This window comes from Schistocerca serialis, chromosome 1 (genome assembly GCF_023864345.2).
Source record: "Schistocerca serialis cubense isolate TAMUIC-IGC-003099 chromosome 1, iqSchSeri2.2, whole genome shotgun sequence".
Taxonomy (NCBI): Eukaryota; Metazoa; Arthropoda; class Insecta; order Orthoptera; family Acrididae; genus Schistocerca; species Schistocerca serialis.
Genome location: NC_064638.1, coordinates 389,937,419 through 389,955,982, shown reverse-complemented (window position 1 = coordinate 389,955,982; position 18,564 = coordinate 389,937,419). Strand labels below are relative to the sequence as shown.

General features: G+C 38.9%; 1 protein-coding gene across 1 annotated transcript in view; it reads left to right on the top strand.

Moving 5' to 3' along the window:
- The window catches only part of LOC126471339 (U3 small nucleolar RNA-associated protein 25 homolog), an 83,471-nt gene that overhangs the window by 53,577 nt on the left and 11,330 nt on the right, over positions 1–18,564 (top strand). Inside the window, exons 5-6 of the mRNA XM_050099463.1 lie at positions 6,297–6,560; positions 17,754–17,960. Of these exons, the coding sequence (XP_049955420.1) occupies positions 6,297–6,560; positions 17,754–17,960 (471 nt within the window). The remainder of the gene's footprint in view (positions 1–6,296; positions 6,561–17,753; positions 17,961–18,564) is intronic.

Here is an 18,564-nt window from a genome sequence, read left to right as displayed (position 1 = left end):
GCTGTGACTCTCCAAAACATTGGAGAAATGAGACATTTTCCCTCTCACCAAAGGTGGTCATCCAGTGTAGAATCACGATTCATTGCTGAATGCAGTATGACATCATTAATAGGGAGTCCATTGTTCAAAGTTATGACACAACTCCAAACACAGCCATTTGTATCTGTATTGCTTCAATGGAAGTCTACACATTCAACGGCAGTTCACTAGTCTGACTGCTGCTTGTCTCAGACTAATTGTGCGGGATGACACAGAATGTTGCAGGGAGTCCCTTACATCTTCTCAGGCAGCAGTTGCAGCTGTAAAAGGGTTATGGCGTTTTTAATGTGGATGTCAACTGGAACCTTGATGAGAAGTTTGTTTGTACTTACCTTTCCATGGAGTTGAACATTGGGCGACTACCACATCCGAATGCCCCACAGTTCTGGATATTGCACGATTCGACCAGCCAGCCAAATGTAGACTTACGATGAAGCCTCTTCTAATCAAACACATGCCAATCCCATACGTGAAATAACGTTAACTAGAGACAAAAATGAACCACAGAAGAATAAAGTTCTTGTTTGGCCTTATCTAGGTATTATTTCTCACAAAATTACTCGATCTCTCAAGAGTACAAAATTATACATCAGTTACAGAACCACTAACAACCTACAGTGATTATTGAGACACATACCACGTAAATCAGAACTGTTTTTGTAATCAGGAATCTACAAAGTTAACTGTGAAGAATGCCCAAAATTTTATATTGGACAAGCAGGAAGAAAAATTAGTACACAATTTAAAGGATATGTGACAATAACCCATCCACATTTGCTGTGCACTTAAAAGACACCAACCACAAAATACCTAATGTAGATGGGTCACTTCAAACATTACATAAGTTACAGAATGGAAAAATCGTGGATGTAATGGAAGAAATTGATATTTAAATCCATCTAAAAGATCAATCAGACAGAGTTTTAAACGAGCAAAAAGACCTGAGAAATGGGAAATTCCTTGACAAGTTCCTACCAGTTCTATGGCAAAGCATTATGAAATCATAGAATGTAAAATTATCACTACACTCATTAATAAATATGACTGTAATGTGAAGCATCACACAACCATATAGCAGTTTTTACTCGACTCTTGTAATTCTCAGTACTGAGAGTACTGTGATAGATTTCATATATAAAATCTTTGTACCAACTATTGAAAAATGAAGTGCTCCCACAATAACAGAACAAATATTTACATGTTATTTTAAAGAAATTAAATACAGTCATATTTACACCAATGATGGATGACAATTAAACATAACTGAGAACAAAAGCATATGCATGTCCAGTGACCCTGCTGGCCAAGATAGAGTTTGGCAAGCATGAAGACAAGCAGTAGAATTCTCGCCATGTGCAAGCAAACATTATCTTGGATAAATGTAAAACCAAAGCCCAGGATGGCTTGCCATGAAGGGCAACAAAATCAGGATCATCGATGTACCACTGTGCTGTAGGAGTGCCACCAACCAGAGTGGTCCTGCTGTGTAAAGAAATGGCACCCTAGGCCGTCACTCCTGGTTGTTGGGCAGCGGGGTGCGAGTCAAGTTGGTTCCCCACCACTGTCCGGGGCATCTTTAGACACATCTTCACTGGTCATTGGGGCACATTTTGAAGCTGGACATATCACTGAAGACAATTCTATTCCAGGCAGAAGACATGTCTCGAGACACCCCAGACAGTGGGAGGATACCAATCTGTCTGTCACCCGACAACCAGGAGTGTTGGTCTGGAGTGCTATTGCTTTACATAGCAGGTCCCCTTTGGTTGTTATCCTTGGCACCCTTACAGCACGGTACACTCTGTTTTGTTCCCTATGCAGCAAGCCATCCTGGGCTTACATTTCAGCAAAATAATGTCCATCCGCACATGGTGAAAGTTTTTCTGCTTTCTTTGTTTCCTAAACCCCCAGCAAAGTCACTGGATCTCTCCCCAATGGAGAACGTTTGGAGCATTATGGGCAGGGCCGTACAGTTATCTTGGGATTTTGACAATCTAAAATGCCAATCGGACAGAATTTGGCGCAATAACACTCAGGAGGATGTGCAAAAACTCTGTCAATTCCAATCTGAATGTCTGCTTGCTTTATGGTCAGAGGTGGACCATTGCATTATTGACTTCCTCAATTTTGATGCTCTTTCTCTTAAATCAATCATATAATTTCTCCAAAATTGTAATCATTTGTATATTTGTACATGTGTCATATCTACCGATTTCTGTCCCCTTTGGATAATTCCTTTGTGGAATGTGTTTTTTTAAGATTGCATTTTACCATCTGCTGTACACTTTTCATGCAACAAAACCACATTTGTCTCTAACCAGTTGATTTCAGGGCTGATGATTGCATTGCAGAGGTCCTATACATACCACCACCACCACCACCACCACCACCACCACCACCACCACCTTCTTGTACCCTCGTCCACATACTTCACTGGAGATTGTTCGGTCACAGTCACCACTTGCAAATATCAGTTCAGGGAGAGCAGATACCAAACATTTAAATACTGAGTCATTCAGTATAATTTATTATACTGAAACTGGTTCCTTCCACAAAAGAATACACCACATACTTCTTTTCGTGCTGCAGTAAGAGTAGCGATTCCCATTTCAAATTCTGACCCCAAATAGGTGTGACCACTAATCATGACAGCAATGAGCCGACAACTTGTGCTCCGCATCTCAGAAACCAGAGATCTCTGTAAGGCAAAAATACATTACAATGTTGATGTATTGGTATTCACTTTTCCCTACTGATGCTCCTAACAACTTCACATTAGTGTGCTTCACAGACAGCTCTTATCATAAAACTCCTTTTGTAAATACTATCCTTGTACCATTCCCTACTATAAATCAGTCTCTATTTGCATTCCATGGCTAGTCTTGACACTACAAAAAAATACACGCTCAATAGCAACATCAACAACTAGTAACTCCAACCCATCTTGCAATCTCACACCTGTTGTTTTCGCTCCTGTTGCTTCCAGGTCTCTTATTTTACTGTCAGACCAAAAAAGGAAAAAAGTCTCTTACCTTTGTCTCAGTACTGATAGTAAGTTGTCTTTTGTTTGGGATGGCTAAGTCTTACTAAAACTCACTTTTGTAATGCTACTCATGGTCCTGCCTCGTTAAATAGGCAGCACAATTCCTGTTCTTCTCCATCTTGGCACAAGTTGGGTAATGCTTGCACTTGTTGGTATTTGTTCTCCAGTGCCTGTGGAAACTTCTTAGCTTCACACTCTGTCTTAACACATTCAAATTCCAGTTATCTCACCTGATATCAGTGTTGATTTGAATAAACCTTCCTCAATCAGTGGCACTCTTCCTCTGTTAAGATTCTCACTGCTGTTGTGTCTTAGTGAGAAATTGTTGTTGCTCTTGACATATTAGTTTTGTGTACACTGGTCACTCACCTGTGTGACTCTTCTCTTTCTTCCATGTGATATCATTATAAACTCCTCAAACACTGCTGGCAGTTTACTTTTCAGGATACACAAAATGTTGGTCTCTTGTACTGGGAAATAATACACTGGTGTCCAAAATTAAAGCAACAAATGGAAATTTTGCAAAGCTGCATTTATTTTGCCTCAACAGTATAACAGATTATAGTAAAGTAGAAATGATGTAAATAATACTGAATGTAAACAACTCCAATATGCATAATGATAGACAAAAATGTTCTTAATTTTTTCCAACTTTATGTATTTGCAAACACACTCCGACAACTGGTTAATGTGATCAGTATGGGCTGTGTCCACCTGTGGCATGATGGGCCATGCTGTGAATGATGTCATCAATGTTGTGTTGAGGCAATAATGCCTATTCTTCCTGCAGAGCTACTCGTAAGTCTAGAAGAGTGAATGGTAAATGCTGACTTGAGGGCATCCCAGACAGCTCCATGGGATTCAGATCAGAAGAGTGAGCAGGCCACGCCACGTGTACAATATCGTACACTTCCAAGAAAACATTAGCCACCCATGCTCTATGAGTCCAAGTATCGTCATCCATTAGTACAAAATCTGGGCCCACAGCATCCCTCAACAACTGCACTTGAGGTCCCAAGATGTGAAAGCAGTTAAAACTTCCCGATTCACCTGTACAATTTCATGAAGATGTGTTCAAATGGTCATCATAATCCCTACTCACACCGTTAAGCATCCTCCTCGATGTCGGTTTCTTTCAACAATGTTTGGGTTCCAAAATTATGTTCCACGTGCCCTCCAGATGGGAATCTGCCGATAATCCCTCTCCAGACCAAAATAGGACTCATCTGTATGACCGTCCAGGTGGCATGTTGATAATTTCACTCTATATGTTCCCTTTTGTGTAAGACATCTCAGAGCTATGCATATGGCAAGTTTTCAACAATAAAGCCACTCTGCTGAAGCATTTTGTACACCATATGCCTCGTTACGGCATATCCAGTGGATGCTGCTGCAATGTTGGATGCCAGTTGCCGTGCAGTGTAAGGCGGTACCATTGTGCCTTTACAGCCAAATAATTGTCCACTGTTTCTAATGTCACACGTGGTCGGCCCTGTCCTAGTCTTTGGGATATAGTTTTGGTCTCTACAAACAGTCACCACATTCAAGAAACAGTAGAACAATTCACATTAAACCATCAGACCTCATGAGTTTGCAACTGTCCTGCTTCTATTTTTACTGTGGCCCACCATCGCAGAGAGTCTTGTAGGCATCTTCCCTGTGCCATACTGCACCATCTATAAATGTGTACACAGCGATTGTGGATGTGAGTCAATGTGGCAGACACTACCCTGTTTAATAGGGGCCATGACATCATCGTTGGCGTGATTGTCCGTTGACCGGAATGCCATCTTCTGTGCAGAATGGGATTATATGAACATCTGTTGACAGTTTGCATGATTATTTCAGAATTAGACACTGGACAGGGAAATAGCAGTTTGTTACTTTAATTTTGGACACTAGTGTATTTTATTGTGTTATTTATTTCTCACAGTTGTAATACTGTCCATCTTAAAGATTGGAGGAGTGGTTGGGAAGATAACCATTAATATTATATATCATGTACACACGCCTTCTCACATTTGTATGTTGCATGCTAAATAACAGTAAGCTATCATCCAGGAGATTGAATGTGTCTGGATTCAGTACTTCATTCCTCAGCATGTTCTGCAATCAAGTGACCAGTACTAAGCCAAAACTGCTTCCTTAGCATTTTTGTATGACACACAGGGTTGTGACACTTGTTTTTCCCATAGCACTGCATCTGCTTGCGTGTACCCAGCCACAAACGTAACTTTTTTTATCTTTGTTTCAGTAAACTGTGTATACTCACTGAAACAGTCTAACAAACACCATAGTGGCGAATTAAATCAGTAAACTGTATGTTGCGACATAGTATTGTTGTCACATAATAGTCATAGTGTTTGCAAACATGATTTATGGTACTCATTTTGTATGCCACAATGGTTCAAGTACAGTGAATTCTATCTACAAAGATTAGAGATTTTAGCATTTAGTTAAATGCTAATTCTTGCTCATTGTTATATTCTAAATTTGCAACTTGTACTGCTATTTAGTTTGCTGTGATTAAAGTTTGCATTCCTTTATCTCTCAGTGAACATTTCAACCATTCTTAGTGTGCAAAATTAACTGTGAGAGTAAATCTTTACAAAATGAAAACTATCCCAGTTTGTACAGTTAAATGTAATAAAATGATCCAGTAACACCATATTAATGTCTAGTCTTTATTGCAAAAGTGTTTAAATACTACTAATTTTCAGGGCACAATTTCGGCTTGTTACTTTCTTGAAACTCCCTTATCCCTGTTTTTTGTAACTACCCCATTTTATATTCCTGTCTTCCATTTCCCTCCCCTCTTCCACCCCCTTCCACCATACTCCTCCTACAGCTCTCTCCACTACCCCTCCTATACCTCCCTCTTCTTCCTCCACCAGCCCTCTCTCACCCAAGCCCTCTCTCTCATCCCCTTTTTTCATCCCCCATTGCTCCTCACTCCTTTTGCTTCTTCCCTTTTTGCTGCTCCCTTTTTTAACCCTCCTCTTTTCTCTTCCCTTGTTCCTCTCTCCTCTTTTCTCCCTTGGCTTTCCTCCTCCCTTTACCATTACCCCTTCCCCCATCCCCTTCTCTCCCAGTACTGAGGAACATGTAAATTTCTTTGGTGTATAAGACATTGATTTAATCTATTTGTTCTTTGTAATATAAACATGAACTAGGTACATTACTGAGCTTTTCACATTTGCATTACTTATTTCAGAATTGGGACCACCTGTTGCATGTAATGGAGCATTTACATCTGCAACCACGAACAACACATGGAACTGATTTCTCACGGGTACATATGTGGGCTATTAATGGGTGGACCAAATTCTATCGACAGTCAATAATTTTTTCATCAGTCAATTTACCAGAGATAACTTCTCTTCTTAATCATCACTGTCGAAACTATGGTGGTCGTGTATTTGTTGAAAATCCGGCTACTACAGGTGCAGTGTCTGGTGTGGTTGTGCAAGTTCCTCAGGCAAGTATTAAATCCTAGGTTACTAAGTGTTTACATAATCTAATTCACTAAGTGTTCACATAAATGCTTATACAGTGGTTTTACTGGGTGTCATAAATCAGGAATGCACAGGCCACATGTGGTCCACCATTGATAGTAGCCCGCCACTCACCATTCGTTCGTGTAATTTTTTTCATTTTATTTGCTCATCTTTCATTCTCTCCCAAAATGGGGAGAGTGGGTGGTTGTAGAGCTTAGTTCCATTGACCCCAGTCTAGCTGGCAGTGGTGCAGGGGGAACCCAATTTGGAATAATAATTTGTCTCACAGCACAATATTTTTGAACTTGCAGCCCGTACATAGTCACAGTAAGGGGTTTGCAGACAGCAGTCTTAACAAGTGTACACCCCTGGCTTAAATGAAAAAGGAAAAGGTTGCAAAAGATTGTTGAGGTACATTTTTATGAGCTCCATAAAATACAGGACAAAAGACCAAAATACAACCAAGGAACTATAATGGATCAAATTTTGATATCAGATATAAGAAAACTGACTAGGAGGAGGAAAAAAGCTTGTCTATCTTTCTCATTCTTCTGCTGTATTCACTGTTTACAGAAACTATTCCTATTGACATAGAGTGGTGAGTAACTTGTTATTCTCTAGTTACTTCCTTTGTCTTCGTTTTTGATTCATGTTCTTGCAAGAGAGGGTGGCTTTAGTCTTTGAAATTGAGTTTTGTTATAAGGCCATCAAAGATGTTATGATGATTGAACAGTCTGGAGTTAGACACATAAGGATTTGTCAAAGTGTGCCATAAAGTAAATACATTCCAAGGTTTTGAAATCGTTCAGGTTTTGAAGCATACCAAGTCCACACTGTTACCTGTTCCTGTGATTAAAATTGCAGTATATGTAGAAGACAGACATCACGTACTGAAGCATCAGTGCTTTATGAGAGTTTCCCAATACTTTTCCTCAGAGTTGCAAGGGAGGAAGAAACTAAGCAACATACACTGAAGGGAAAAAATGCAAAACCAAAAAATAATTAGAGTAATGAAATTTTGGGAACAGATGTGTCTAGGTGTGCTTGTCTGAAAGCTGTGCCTGTCTGCGACTTAACTTGTCTTCTTTAAGGTAAATAGCAATCTGTTTTCCCTACATTGTTAACGTCTTTAAGTAGTTAACATTGGAGGATTACAGGTTAATGTAATTGCGAGATAAGCCATTGCAAATCTGAAATGCTGGTACATTAATAACTGGTTTAACTGCCATAATGTTGAATGCAAGCATGCAAATGTGCATGTATTGTGTTGGACAGGCGCCGGCTGTCAGTTTATGGGCTGGAGTTCCATGCCTGTTCCATGTGTTCAGTCGATACAAGGACGGTTAAATCATTTGTGGATGATGTTGGGGTTGTCATTCAATGATATACCATATGTGCTTTACAGGAGACGGAGCAGACCAATGCAATATGTTGACATTCTGTAGAGCATTTTGGGTACAACAGCAATGAGTGAGTTGTATCCTATGAAAAACACTCCGTGGAATGTCTTTAATGAATGGCAGCAGAACAGATTGAATTACCGGATGACGTACACATTTGTAGTAAGATGCATGGGATGACCATGAGAATGCTCCCGCTGTCATATGGAAGCCCAGACCAAAACTCTAGGTGTAGGTCTATTGTGTCTAGCCCGCAGGCAAGTCCATTGCAGGCACTCAAGTGGCCTCCTCCTAACCAACACAGGGGCATCACTGACACTGATGCAGAACCAGCTTTCATCAGAAAATACAACAGACTTCTTCCCTGCCCTCAAATGAGCTTTTGCTTGCCACCAGTGAAGTCACTAATGGCAGTGGTTTGAGGTCAGTGGAATGCATGTTACGGGCGTCTGGCTAGGAGCTGTCCTCTAAGTGCCTAATTTGTAACAGTTCGTTGTTCACATTGGTGCCAGCTGCTGCTCAGATTACTGCTACAGATGCAGTACAATGTGCCAGAACTACACACCAAACGCGATGGTCTTTCCTCTCAGTAGTGCGATGTGGCTGTCCAGAGCCCAGTCTTCTTATGACCATACATTCCCATGGCCACTGTTACCTGCATTCCTGTACAGTGGCTACTTTCCTGCCAAGCCCGTCAGCAGAATTGCAGATGTAGCCCCATTACACAACCTTATTCAAATTCAGTGAGGTGTCGATAATGGCGTTTTTGTCACCTTAAAGATATTCTTGACTAACATCAACTACCACGACCAGTCTCAAAGCTAACTAATGTTCGTGACTGTTACAGTGTGTGTTTAAAGCAAACCTGATTTGCATCCTCATAATATCTCTACTAGTGCCACTCTTATGTGACAGGTGCGAAATTTGAATAGACATCATCTTAAACATGCACAAACACACCTACCAACTTTCATTTATGTCGCTCATCTCATTCTTAGTGTTGCAATTTTTTTTCTGCCTGTGTATTTATAGCTACACAGTGATCACTATTGCTATTGAATAAGAAAAACTTCAATAAAAAAAATTGCAAAGAGCCTCATATTGCCAAATCACAACCGCATTATCTGATAAACTGAAAAGATGCACTTCCAATAGTTTTCCTGTTTTAACTACCTATAGCCCCCACAATAATGATATCATAACAGTATTAGGCCAAAGGCACAGTCACTATCTTCATCAGAAACTATCTTACAAACCTGGCATTGCCTAGGTATTCATTTTGCCAATTTTCTGTTAGAAACAAAAACAAAAAAATGAACTGTGTCTGTATTGAAGTATTGAAGAAATTTCATTTCCATGTATTTGTAAACACATCTGTGAAATTATGAAACACTCATTCAAAAATATATGCATAATTTACATGTGTATAAGCACAGTGTCCCAGACAGTTTCTGTATGCTTTACGTGTCTGCTCTGTGAGTTTGTAAAAATTTTTTTTATTATTATAGTATTAATCAATACAAGGGTATTCCTGTTATCCTCTACCAAGCCTCTTTATCCAGCGCATCTTCCTTGTTGATGCTGCGGTGTTCCATTACTCCATGTATGTGGTCTGTCCAAGAACATCGTGGTCTTACGTCTGCTGGGTGGTTTCCATTCATAAACCTTCTTTCACCACCGATGATCTGGCATTCTCATCATATGTTTCTACCATTTTAATTGTTTTCTTTCAATTCGATCTGTCACTGTATCATTTGCCTTCGTCCTAGCTCTTACTTCATCATTATTTTTCCTTTCGATTCTTGATATTCTGACACTCCTATGCAAATACTCCATTTCCACAGCTATTAGTCTTCTTTTGAGATCCGCATTTAAGATCCATTAAGTTTGTAAACATCTTTACGGAGTCTCTTCTTAACTCTGTAGCTAGCTGTTGTTTTTGTCTACAGTCGTTTGCACTTTGAAGTTGAAAGCTGTCAAAAGCGTCATCAGGAGTCAGGTATTTCCTTAGCTGATTTGGGTGTAAGAGTGTTTTAGTAGTAAAGCATAAATGTATTAAAACTTCATGCATGAAGCAGCATTTCTTCACTTATCTCAGTGTTTATGAAGTCGTATCTCCTGATCTGTGAGTCATACAATGATATAATTTTGTAGGTACATTCAGTGATATATGTGGATATTATCTGCAAAATATATTGTAAATAGAGTCATGCACAGTGCATCACTTTCTCACACATCTCAGTGTTTATGCCGCCATATCTCCAGAACTACAATGATATGGAAGTTTGGTGATAGGTGGGCCATTAGGCTTTGTAAAATTTTTAAATGAAATCATTTCTGCTTTTGGCTCTTAAAACTTTATTTATTGTGATCACAATTTCAACATGTTGTCATTTTCAAGCATTGTGGAATGTTGTAACCCACTCAATAATATAAAGCTGTGCTATGCTGTGTAAGAGCATTTGCATGGGGTGTTGTAAGCTGGAGTTTAAATTTCATGTAGTAGGCATGCGAACTGGATCACAGTTTTGCTGCTTTTGTGATCCAGTTATTATGCCTACTACACGAAATTTAAATTCCAGTGATGTCATTACTTCACCAGTTCTATATTGTATATGGTACATAAAACATGAAAAATTTACAACGTCTCATGCAAATGCTCTTACACAGCATGGCACAGCTTTATATTATTGAATAGTTACAACATCCCACAGTGGTTGAAAATGACAACATGTCAATTTCGCAGTCGCAATAAATAATGTTTTAACAGTCAAAAGCAGAAAGGATTTCATTTAAAAAGGCCATGATATGCTTTTGTAATTGCATTCAGTGGCATATGTGGATACTGCCTGTAAAATGTATTACAAATCAGTTAGTAACACAGAAGTAGTACATTAGGCTGTCATACATGATGCGGCAGTTTTTCAAACATTTTATTGGTTATGACATGATGTACTCTGAATTATGATAGGTAGGTGGTTCTTACCCCCACAGTGATTGTTGCCTGACAGAAAGGGTTGTGTGCACCAACTTTGGTTGAAATCAGTCTGGGGATTTAGGAGGAGACGTGGTGCGTGTGCGCACGCGCGTGCACACACACACACACACACACACACACACACACACACATTTTTATAATATCTGTAAATATAGACCATAACTTCCCATATCCTTGCTATTGAAACTGTCATTTGGTTTCATAGTGTATGTTCCTAACAGTACTCTCCTTTGCCTGTCTTTGAAAATCACCCTGTGGCCACTTTTACTTTGAGGAAATCTCAACACAAGTATAATAATATGAAGCTTGTCATGTAGTGGTATTGTGACCAATATCTTGCTGGAGATGAACAAGCAGTTGGGAACAGTCTCTCACAAGATAGCTACACACCACTGATGGGATAGAGCACACCATGTAAGATGTGAGCACCTTTTTACTTCATGCTGCCATTTAAAGCCAGTGTTACAGCCTGACTGCTTCATCTGGTGTTCATAGATCATCATGCTCCTCACTCAGCCGCTTTGCTGTATTGCTCTACAGGAAGACTCCCTGTGCTACTGGGGCTGTGATTACACATGTTATTTGGATTGACTGTGTCCGAGCTATAGATGACTTGGTGTGAACTGATTTACAGACTGACGGTTTGGCACGGTAACTATACTAACTCTGTACCTGTTGTCATGTGTATTCATGGGCTGTAGTGAATTTTATGTGTCTAAAATAACCTCATCATCCCAGGCTTGATATTTCAGGGTTGAATTTTAACATGTTCGTGTTGACCAGAAATTATGAAATAATGCTCTGTACACCACCTGCTGTACCAACTTGATTTTATTGTTCTACTGGTTTTGGTTCGCAAAACTGTAATCACTGGAGGGCTGCAACAGTGCAATAAAACAATGTAGGTTACATGGGCAAATATTGAAAAATGTTCTGAAGGCTTAGGGTAGTAAGGTTGTTCACAAAGCTGGAAATTGATGATTTATACATACACATCAGTACTATTGCATCTCACTATAAACTTGGCTTTGTCTTGTCTTTCACAATATTTGCCAATCATTACAGCAACTTATGTCAGATCATCATGATCACAGACTTGAAATATGATAATCAAAGTCATCTGGATATGTCTTGTATCCCGTTCAAATGGCAAAGATAGTATAAACAGAACTTACAAAAACATATGACCATCAAGGGTCAACGATTGTGGTTGGGAATGACTATATACTGTATAGTCTACTACTCCAAGTCAACAAATATAGCTTATACATATTATTGCTAATTGATATATATTATATATATATATATATTTAAAGGAGACAGTTACAAATATTGAATGAAAGTTTCATTCATAGGCAAGATTTAGTGTCTTAGTGTGGCCATTTGTTGTTCTGAAACAAGTGAATAGAGTTGACTAGCTTTTGAAATGCTGAAGTCATTAGAGGTTATGTGTTTTCAACCTGATGGCCACATCATCATTTCATCCCAGCTACCAGAGAAAGAGGCCCACAAATGAAAAATGCAGAAATGGAAGTTCAGTAAGGCAAACTTTTCAATGAAACAGTTATGTCTAACTATTGGTAAAACTACAAAGATTGGCTGATTCACATTATAAACCACTGTAGCAAGTCTTCTGGCCAATTCAAAAGCAATGTCTACTTTAACAGATTAGCATGCTGCAATGGGATGCAAGTTTGTGGCATCCATAGACAGAAGTGCAGATAATCAGCTGAAGACCTCACTGTCTAATTCTTCTTAGAGAAGATGTGATGAAGTTCTTTAACGCCACCAACTGCGCAGTGTAATTGCCATTGCACAGGAGGCCATGGGGATGATTTCAAGGAGATGTAGGAGGTTCCTAGATGCTGATATATAAAAGAATATGAATCCCTAGGTTTACCCAGGCACTGGAGAAATCCATTTTCTGGTATTATAACCATTTCCCTGCAGAATCTAACAATCATCAGTTTCTTCCAGATAATTATGGAGAAAGGTATGTGGGACTTAGGAATAACTTAATAACATAGAGAGATGTCTTGATAAGAAACTCCTTCAAGGGCATTCAAAGCAGCTTCTTCTGAAAGGAATTCCTTAATACTATAAAAACATTTATTGATAAGAAACTCCTTCAAGGCTGTTTCAAATCATCTTCCACTTGAGCTTTTGAAATTTTTTGGAAGTTTGGCATAAAATTTGATCCCCATGTAGTAGGCGCTGTAGTCTTTCCAAATGATAATCGTGGTCTCACCTAATATTGCAAATGTGCACGTGTCTATTTAGACTGTTATACTACTTGTATTTTAAAATTAATTGAACAGTTTTAAAACATGTATGCCAACAGTATGACCTTGAAAGTGCAATCCAAACACTTCTCATCATATCATGCTGTCACTGATTTGGTTTGTGATTCCTCTAGAATATTTGACATGGATGTGTGACCATTGGTTCAAACACAATATACTAGTGATTTGAAGCCTACCACAGCAATGATTAGGTATATTGCTTCCCTGACGTTACAGCAGTGTTGCTGAAGGGGGACCCAGGGTTTTCTGGTTTCTGTAACCTAGGGATTACTATTTGTTTTCTATTTCCTGTAAAATGTTACTGATGCAACACCCAGAATCGTGGACCTCTATACCCGTGCTTCGTTGAAATTTTTAAGAGTGTCTGATATGGACAGTTACATTTGAAGAGGAAATGTTATCACCGTAATTTCCAAATCCAACCTGTTCAGCTCCTGCTTCATTACTTATCTTCCCATTTCATTCCCTACACAATATTTTACTGCTGTATGATGCCCTTCAGCTTTCTCTTGACATTTCACTACAAACTTGTCATTAAAAATGAACAGTCAGGAATTTTTTGCTCTGTGGGCATGCAAAATTCTTTTTCTGATCATGCTATAAAATATAACAGGAACCAGAGAGCTTATTTTACAACTCAAGGCATTTGAATCCTCATTCCCATTACAAGGTGTGTAAATTCCTAAGCTGTAAATTACCCTTCAGCACAGTCTTATTTGTTTTTTATGGTGTAACAGTTTATTCTTGCTTCTCTGTTTTCTCTGTGTAGGCTCTTTTCCTTTACATTGCCTGTGTTTTTTTAATGAGACCTGCGTGCTTTATCATGCATTTTCATCTACATTTGCATACACACTCAGCCATTCAGCAAACTGCCATAGGGCATGTGATGTAGGATACCTTGTACCACCACTCATTTCCTTTCCTGTTCTACTTCGAAGTAAAGTAGGAAAAACATCTGTGTGCTTCCATATGAGCCCTAATTTCTCTCACCTTAATGGTCCTTATGCAAAATGTATATTGGTGGCAGTAGAATCATTCTGCAGTCAGCTTCAAATACCGATTCTCTAAATTTCCTCAGTAGTTTTCCTTGAGAAGAATGTTATTTTCCCTCCAAGGACTCCCACTTGAATTCCTGAAGCATCTCCATAATATTACACACACACACACACACACACACACACACACACACACACACACACACACAATTTCGTGTATCCTTTTATGCACAGAATGCTTGCATTTCATTTAATCTGCACTTGTTCGTAAGTCATAACACACAAATTTTGATTGTTATCTGTGGTCTGTACGTTGTTAAGTACCATGATAATTAAAATCTTTTTTATTACATTTTCTCGTTGGTTCTGATTCTATTTTGCAAATTCAATCTTTTCTCGTATAGATTACCTGTGTCCCTCTTCTTTTTCATTTTTATAAATATTTTATTTCAGATCTTTCTCCCCATTTATTACCTCTTGTCCTAAATTAGAAACATACAGTTTTTAGAAGTGTTCTCGGACTCCCGTTGGTTTAGTCTCCATTCACTGTGTCACTTTATGTTGTTTTATTTCGCTGACTCTATTCCTCATTCTTTTAGATATTCATCAGTTTTATTCGTAGACATTTCAGCCCGGTTCTCAGTGATTCTAAATCTCAGTACTTGAGATCACCATGACTAGTACCCATACTGATAAATTGTGAACAGACCTCCAGTCTTCAATTACATGGCAGTTTCTTGAAAATTATGAAATTATGGGAAGCAGGACATTAAATAACAACAAATACTCAGCAAATTTGCTCGGTCATTTTTTTCTCTACATCTACATCTACATGATTACTCTGCAATTCACATATAAGTGCTTGGCAGAGGGTTCATCAAACCACAATCATACTATCTCCCTACCATTCCACTCCCGAACAGCGCGTGGGAAAAACGAACACCTAAACCTTTCTGTTCAAGCTCTGATTTCTCTTATTTTATTTTGATGATCATTCCTACCTATGTAGGTTGGGCTCAACAAAATATTTTCGCATTCGGAAGAGAAAGTTGGTGACTGAAATTTCGTAAATAGATCTCACCGCGACGAAAAACGTATTTGCTTTAATGACTTCCATCCCAACTCGTGTATCATATCTGCCACACTCTCTCCCCTATTACGTGATAATACAAAACGAGCTGCCCTTTTTTGCACCCTTTTGATGTCCTCCGTCAATCCCACCTGGTAAGGATCCCACACCGCGCAGCAATATTCTAACAGAGGATGAACGAGTTTAGTGTAAGCTGTCTCTTTAGTGAACTTGTTGCATCTTCTAAGTGTCCTGCCAATGAAATGCAACCTTTGGCTCGCCTTCCTCACAATATTATCTATGTGGTCTTTCCAACTGAAGTTGTTCGTAATTTTTACACCCAGGTACTTAGTTGAATTGACAGCCTTGAGTATTGTACTATTTATCGAGTAATCGAATTCCAACAGATTTCTTTTGGAACTCGTGGATCATGTCACACTTTTCGTTATTTAGCGTCAACTGCCACCTGCCACACCATACAGCAATCTTTTCTAAATCACTTTGCAACTGATGATACTGGTCTTCAGATGACCTTACTAGACGGTAAATTACAGCATCATCTGCGAACAACCTAAGAGAACTGCTCCGATTGTCACCCAGGTCATTTATATAGATCAGGAACAGTAGAGGTCCCAGGACGCTTCCCTGGGAACACCTGATATCACTTCAGTTTTACTCGATGACTTGCCGTCTATTACTACGACCTGCGACCTTTCTGACAGGAAATCGCGAATCCAGTCGCACAACTGAGACGATACCCCATAGGCCCACAGCTTGATTAGAAGTCGCTTGTGAGGAACGGTGTCAAAAGCTTTCCGGAAATCTAGAAATACGGAATCAACTTGAGATCCCCTGTGGTGCGAATAAAGAGGTAGCTGCATTGCACAAGAACGATGTTTTCTGAAACCATGCTGATTACGTATCTATAGATCATTCCCTTCGAGGTGATTCATAATGTTTGAATACAGTATATGCTCCAAAACCCTACTGCAAACCGACGTCAATGATATAGGTCTGTAGTTCGATGGATTACTCCTACTACCCTTCTTAAACACTGGTGCGACCTGCGCAATTTTCCAATCTGTAGGTACAGATCTATCGGTGAGCGAGCGGTTGTATATGATTGCTAAGTAGGGAGCTATTGTATAAGCGTAATCTGAAAGGAACCTAATCGGTATACAATCTGGACCTGAAGACTTGCCCGTATCAAGCGATTTGAGTTGCTTCGCGACCCCTAAGGTATCTACTTCTAAGAAACTCATGCTAGCAGCTGTTCGTGTTTCAATTCTGGAATATTCCATTCATCTTCCCTGGTGAAGGAATTTTGGAAAACTGCGTTCAATAACTCCGCTTTAGCAGCACAGTCGTCGGTAACAGTACCATCGGCACTGCGCAGCGAAGGTATTGATTGCGTCTTGCCGCTTGTGTACTTTACATATGACCAGAATTTCTTCGGATTTTCTACCAGATTTCGAGACAATGTTTCGTTGTGGAACCTATTAAAGGCATCTCGCATTGAAGTCCGTGCCAAATTTCGCGCATCTGTAAATTTTAGCCAGTCTTCAGGATTTCACGTTCTTCTGAACTTCGCATGCTTTTTCCGTTGCCTCTGCAACAGCGTTCGGAACTGTTTTCTGTACCATGGCGGATCAGTTCCATCTCTTACCAATTTATGAGGTATGAATCTCTCAATTGCTGTTGCTACTATATCTTTGAATTTGAGCCACATCTTGTCTACATTTCCATAGTCAGTTTGGGAGGAATGGAGATTGTCTCTTAGGAAGGCTTCTAGTGACATTTTATCCGCTTTATTAAATAAATTTATTTTGCATTTGTTTCTGGTGGATTTGGAAGAAACGGTATTGAGCCTAGCTACAACGACCTTGTGATCACTAATCCCTAGATCAGTCATGATACTCTTTATTAGCTCTGGATTGTTTGTGGCTAAGAGGTCAAGTGTGTTTTCGCAACCATTTACAATTCGCGTGGGTTTGTGGACTAACTGCTCGAAATAATTTTCGGGGAAAGCATTTAGGACAATCTTGGAAGATGTTTTCTGCCTACCACTGGTTTTGAACAAGTATTTTTGCCAACATATTGAGGGAAGGTTGAAGTCCCCACCAAATATAACCGTATGAGTGGGGTATTTATTTGTTACGAGACTCAAATTTTCTCTGAACTGTTCAGCAACTATATCATCGGAGTCTGGGGGTCTAAATATGTTCAAATGAATGGTGTGTTACCTCCTGCAGCAAAACTGTGACCATGTCTTTCCCCATCCTTCTTCAGATGTGCTTATATTCTTTCATAATGTAGTATATGTGTAAAATTTAAAAAAATGCACTCTACCTGTATTTTGAAATGTGCTTTTATTGAACTTTTTCTAAACTGTATTGTGTTATATTACAGGTGTTTAATAAATTTGATGCCAGTAGTCCACTTGATGCAATTGATGAAAGATTTAGCCATTTTGTGAAAAAAATATTGCCACAATACAAGGACAGCATAATGAATCACACCCTAATATATATACCATCTTATTTTGATTTTGTAAAGGTCAGAAATTTTTTCAAAGCGGAAGACATCAATTTTGTCCAGCTATGTGAATATTCAAAGGTAAAGTGAGAGCTTTACATACATTTTGCTGCATCATTCTTTTAAATGTTATTATTTTCTTTTTGCATTTGATCAGAACATTGTAGAAAATGCTGCTTTCAGAGTACTTTGATTGACAATTTCTATTGCACATTTCTTTTGTATTTCTTTATTTGTATTCATAATATTACTATTAATGACTACACGAATAGAAGCAAATTCTTAGAAATTTTCAAATTATGTTTGTTTCTGAAAAAGCTGTTTGATCTTACGTTGTACCAAGGACAAATACCACAGATTACATTATAGTTAGGATATAGTGTGTTCAGAATGAAATTCTTGGCATTGATCTAACATAATAAAAAGTTAGCCTTTGCAAGATATAAGTTGTTGTTGTCACTGTTGCCTTCGTCGTCGTCGTCGTCCTCCTCCTCCTCCTCCTCCTCCTCCTCCTGCTTCTTCTTCTCCTTCTCCAGTTATTTCTTTTGAGATGCGAATTTCTTGTGTGTTTAAAATAGTCTGTTCCTGTGGTTTTATGACTTAATTGTTTTAGATGTGATTTAATTTGCCTTAATTGTTTTGCTTTGTAATTACAAATTTGTAAGGTAATTACCTGTTTACCGTT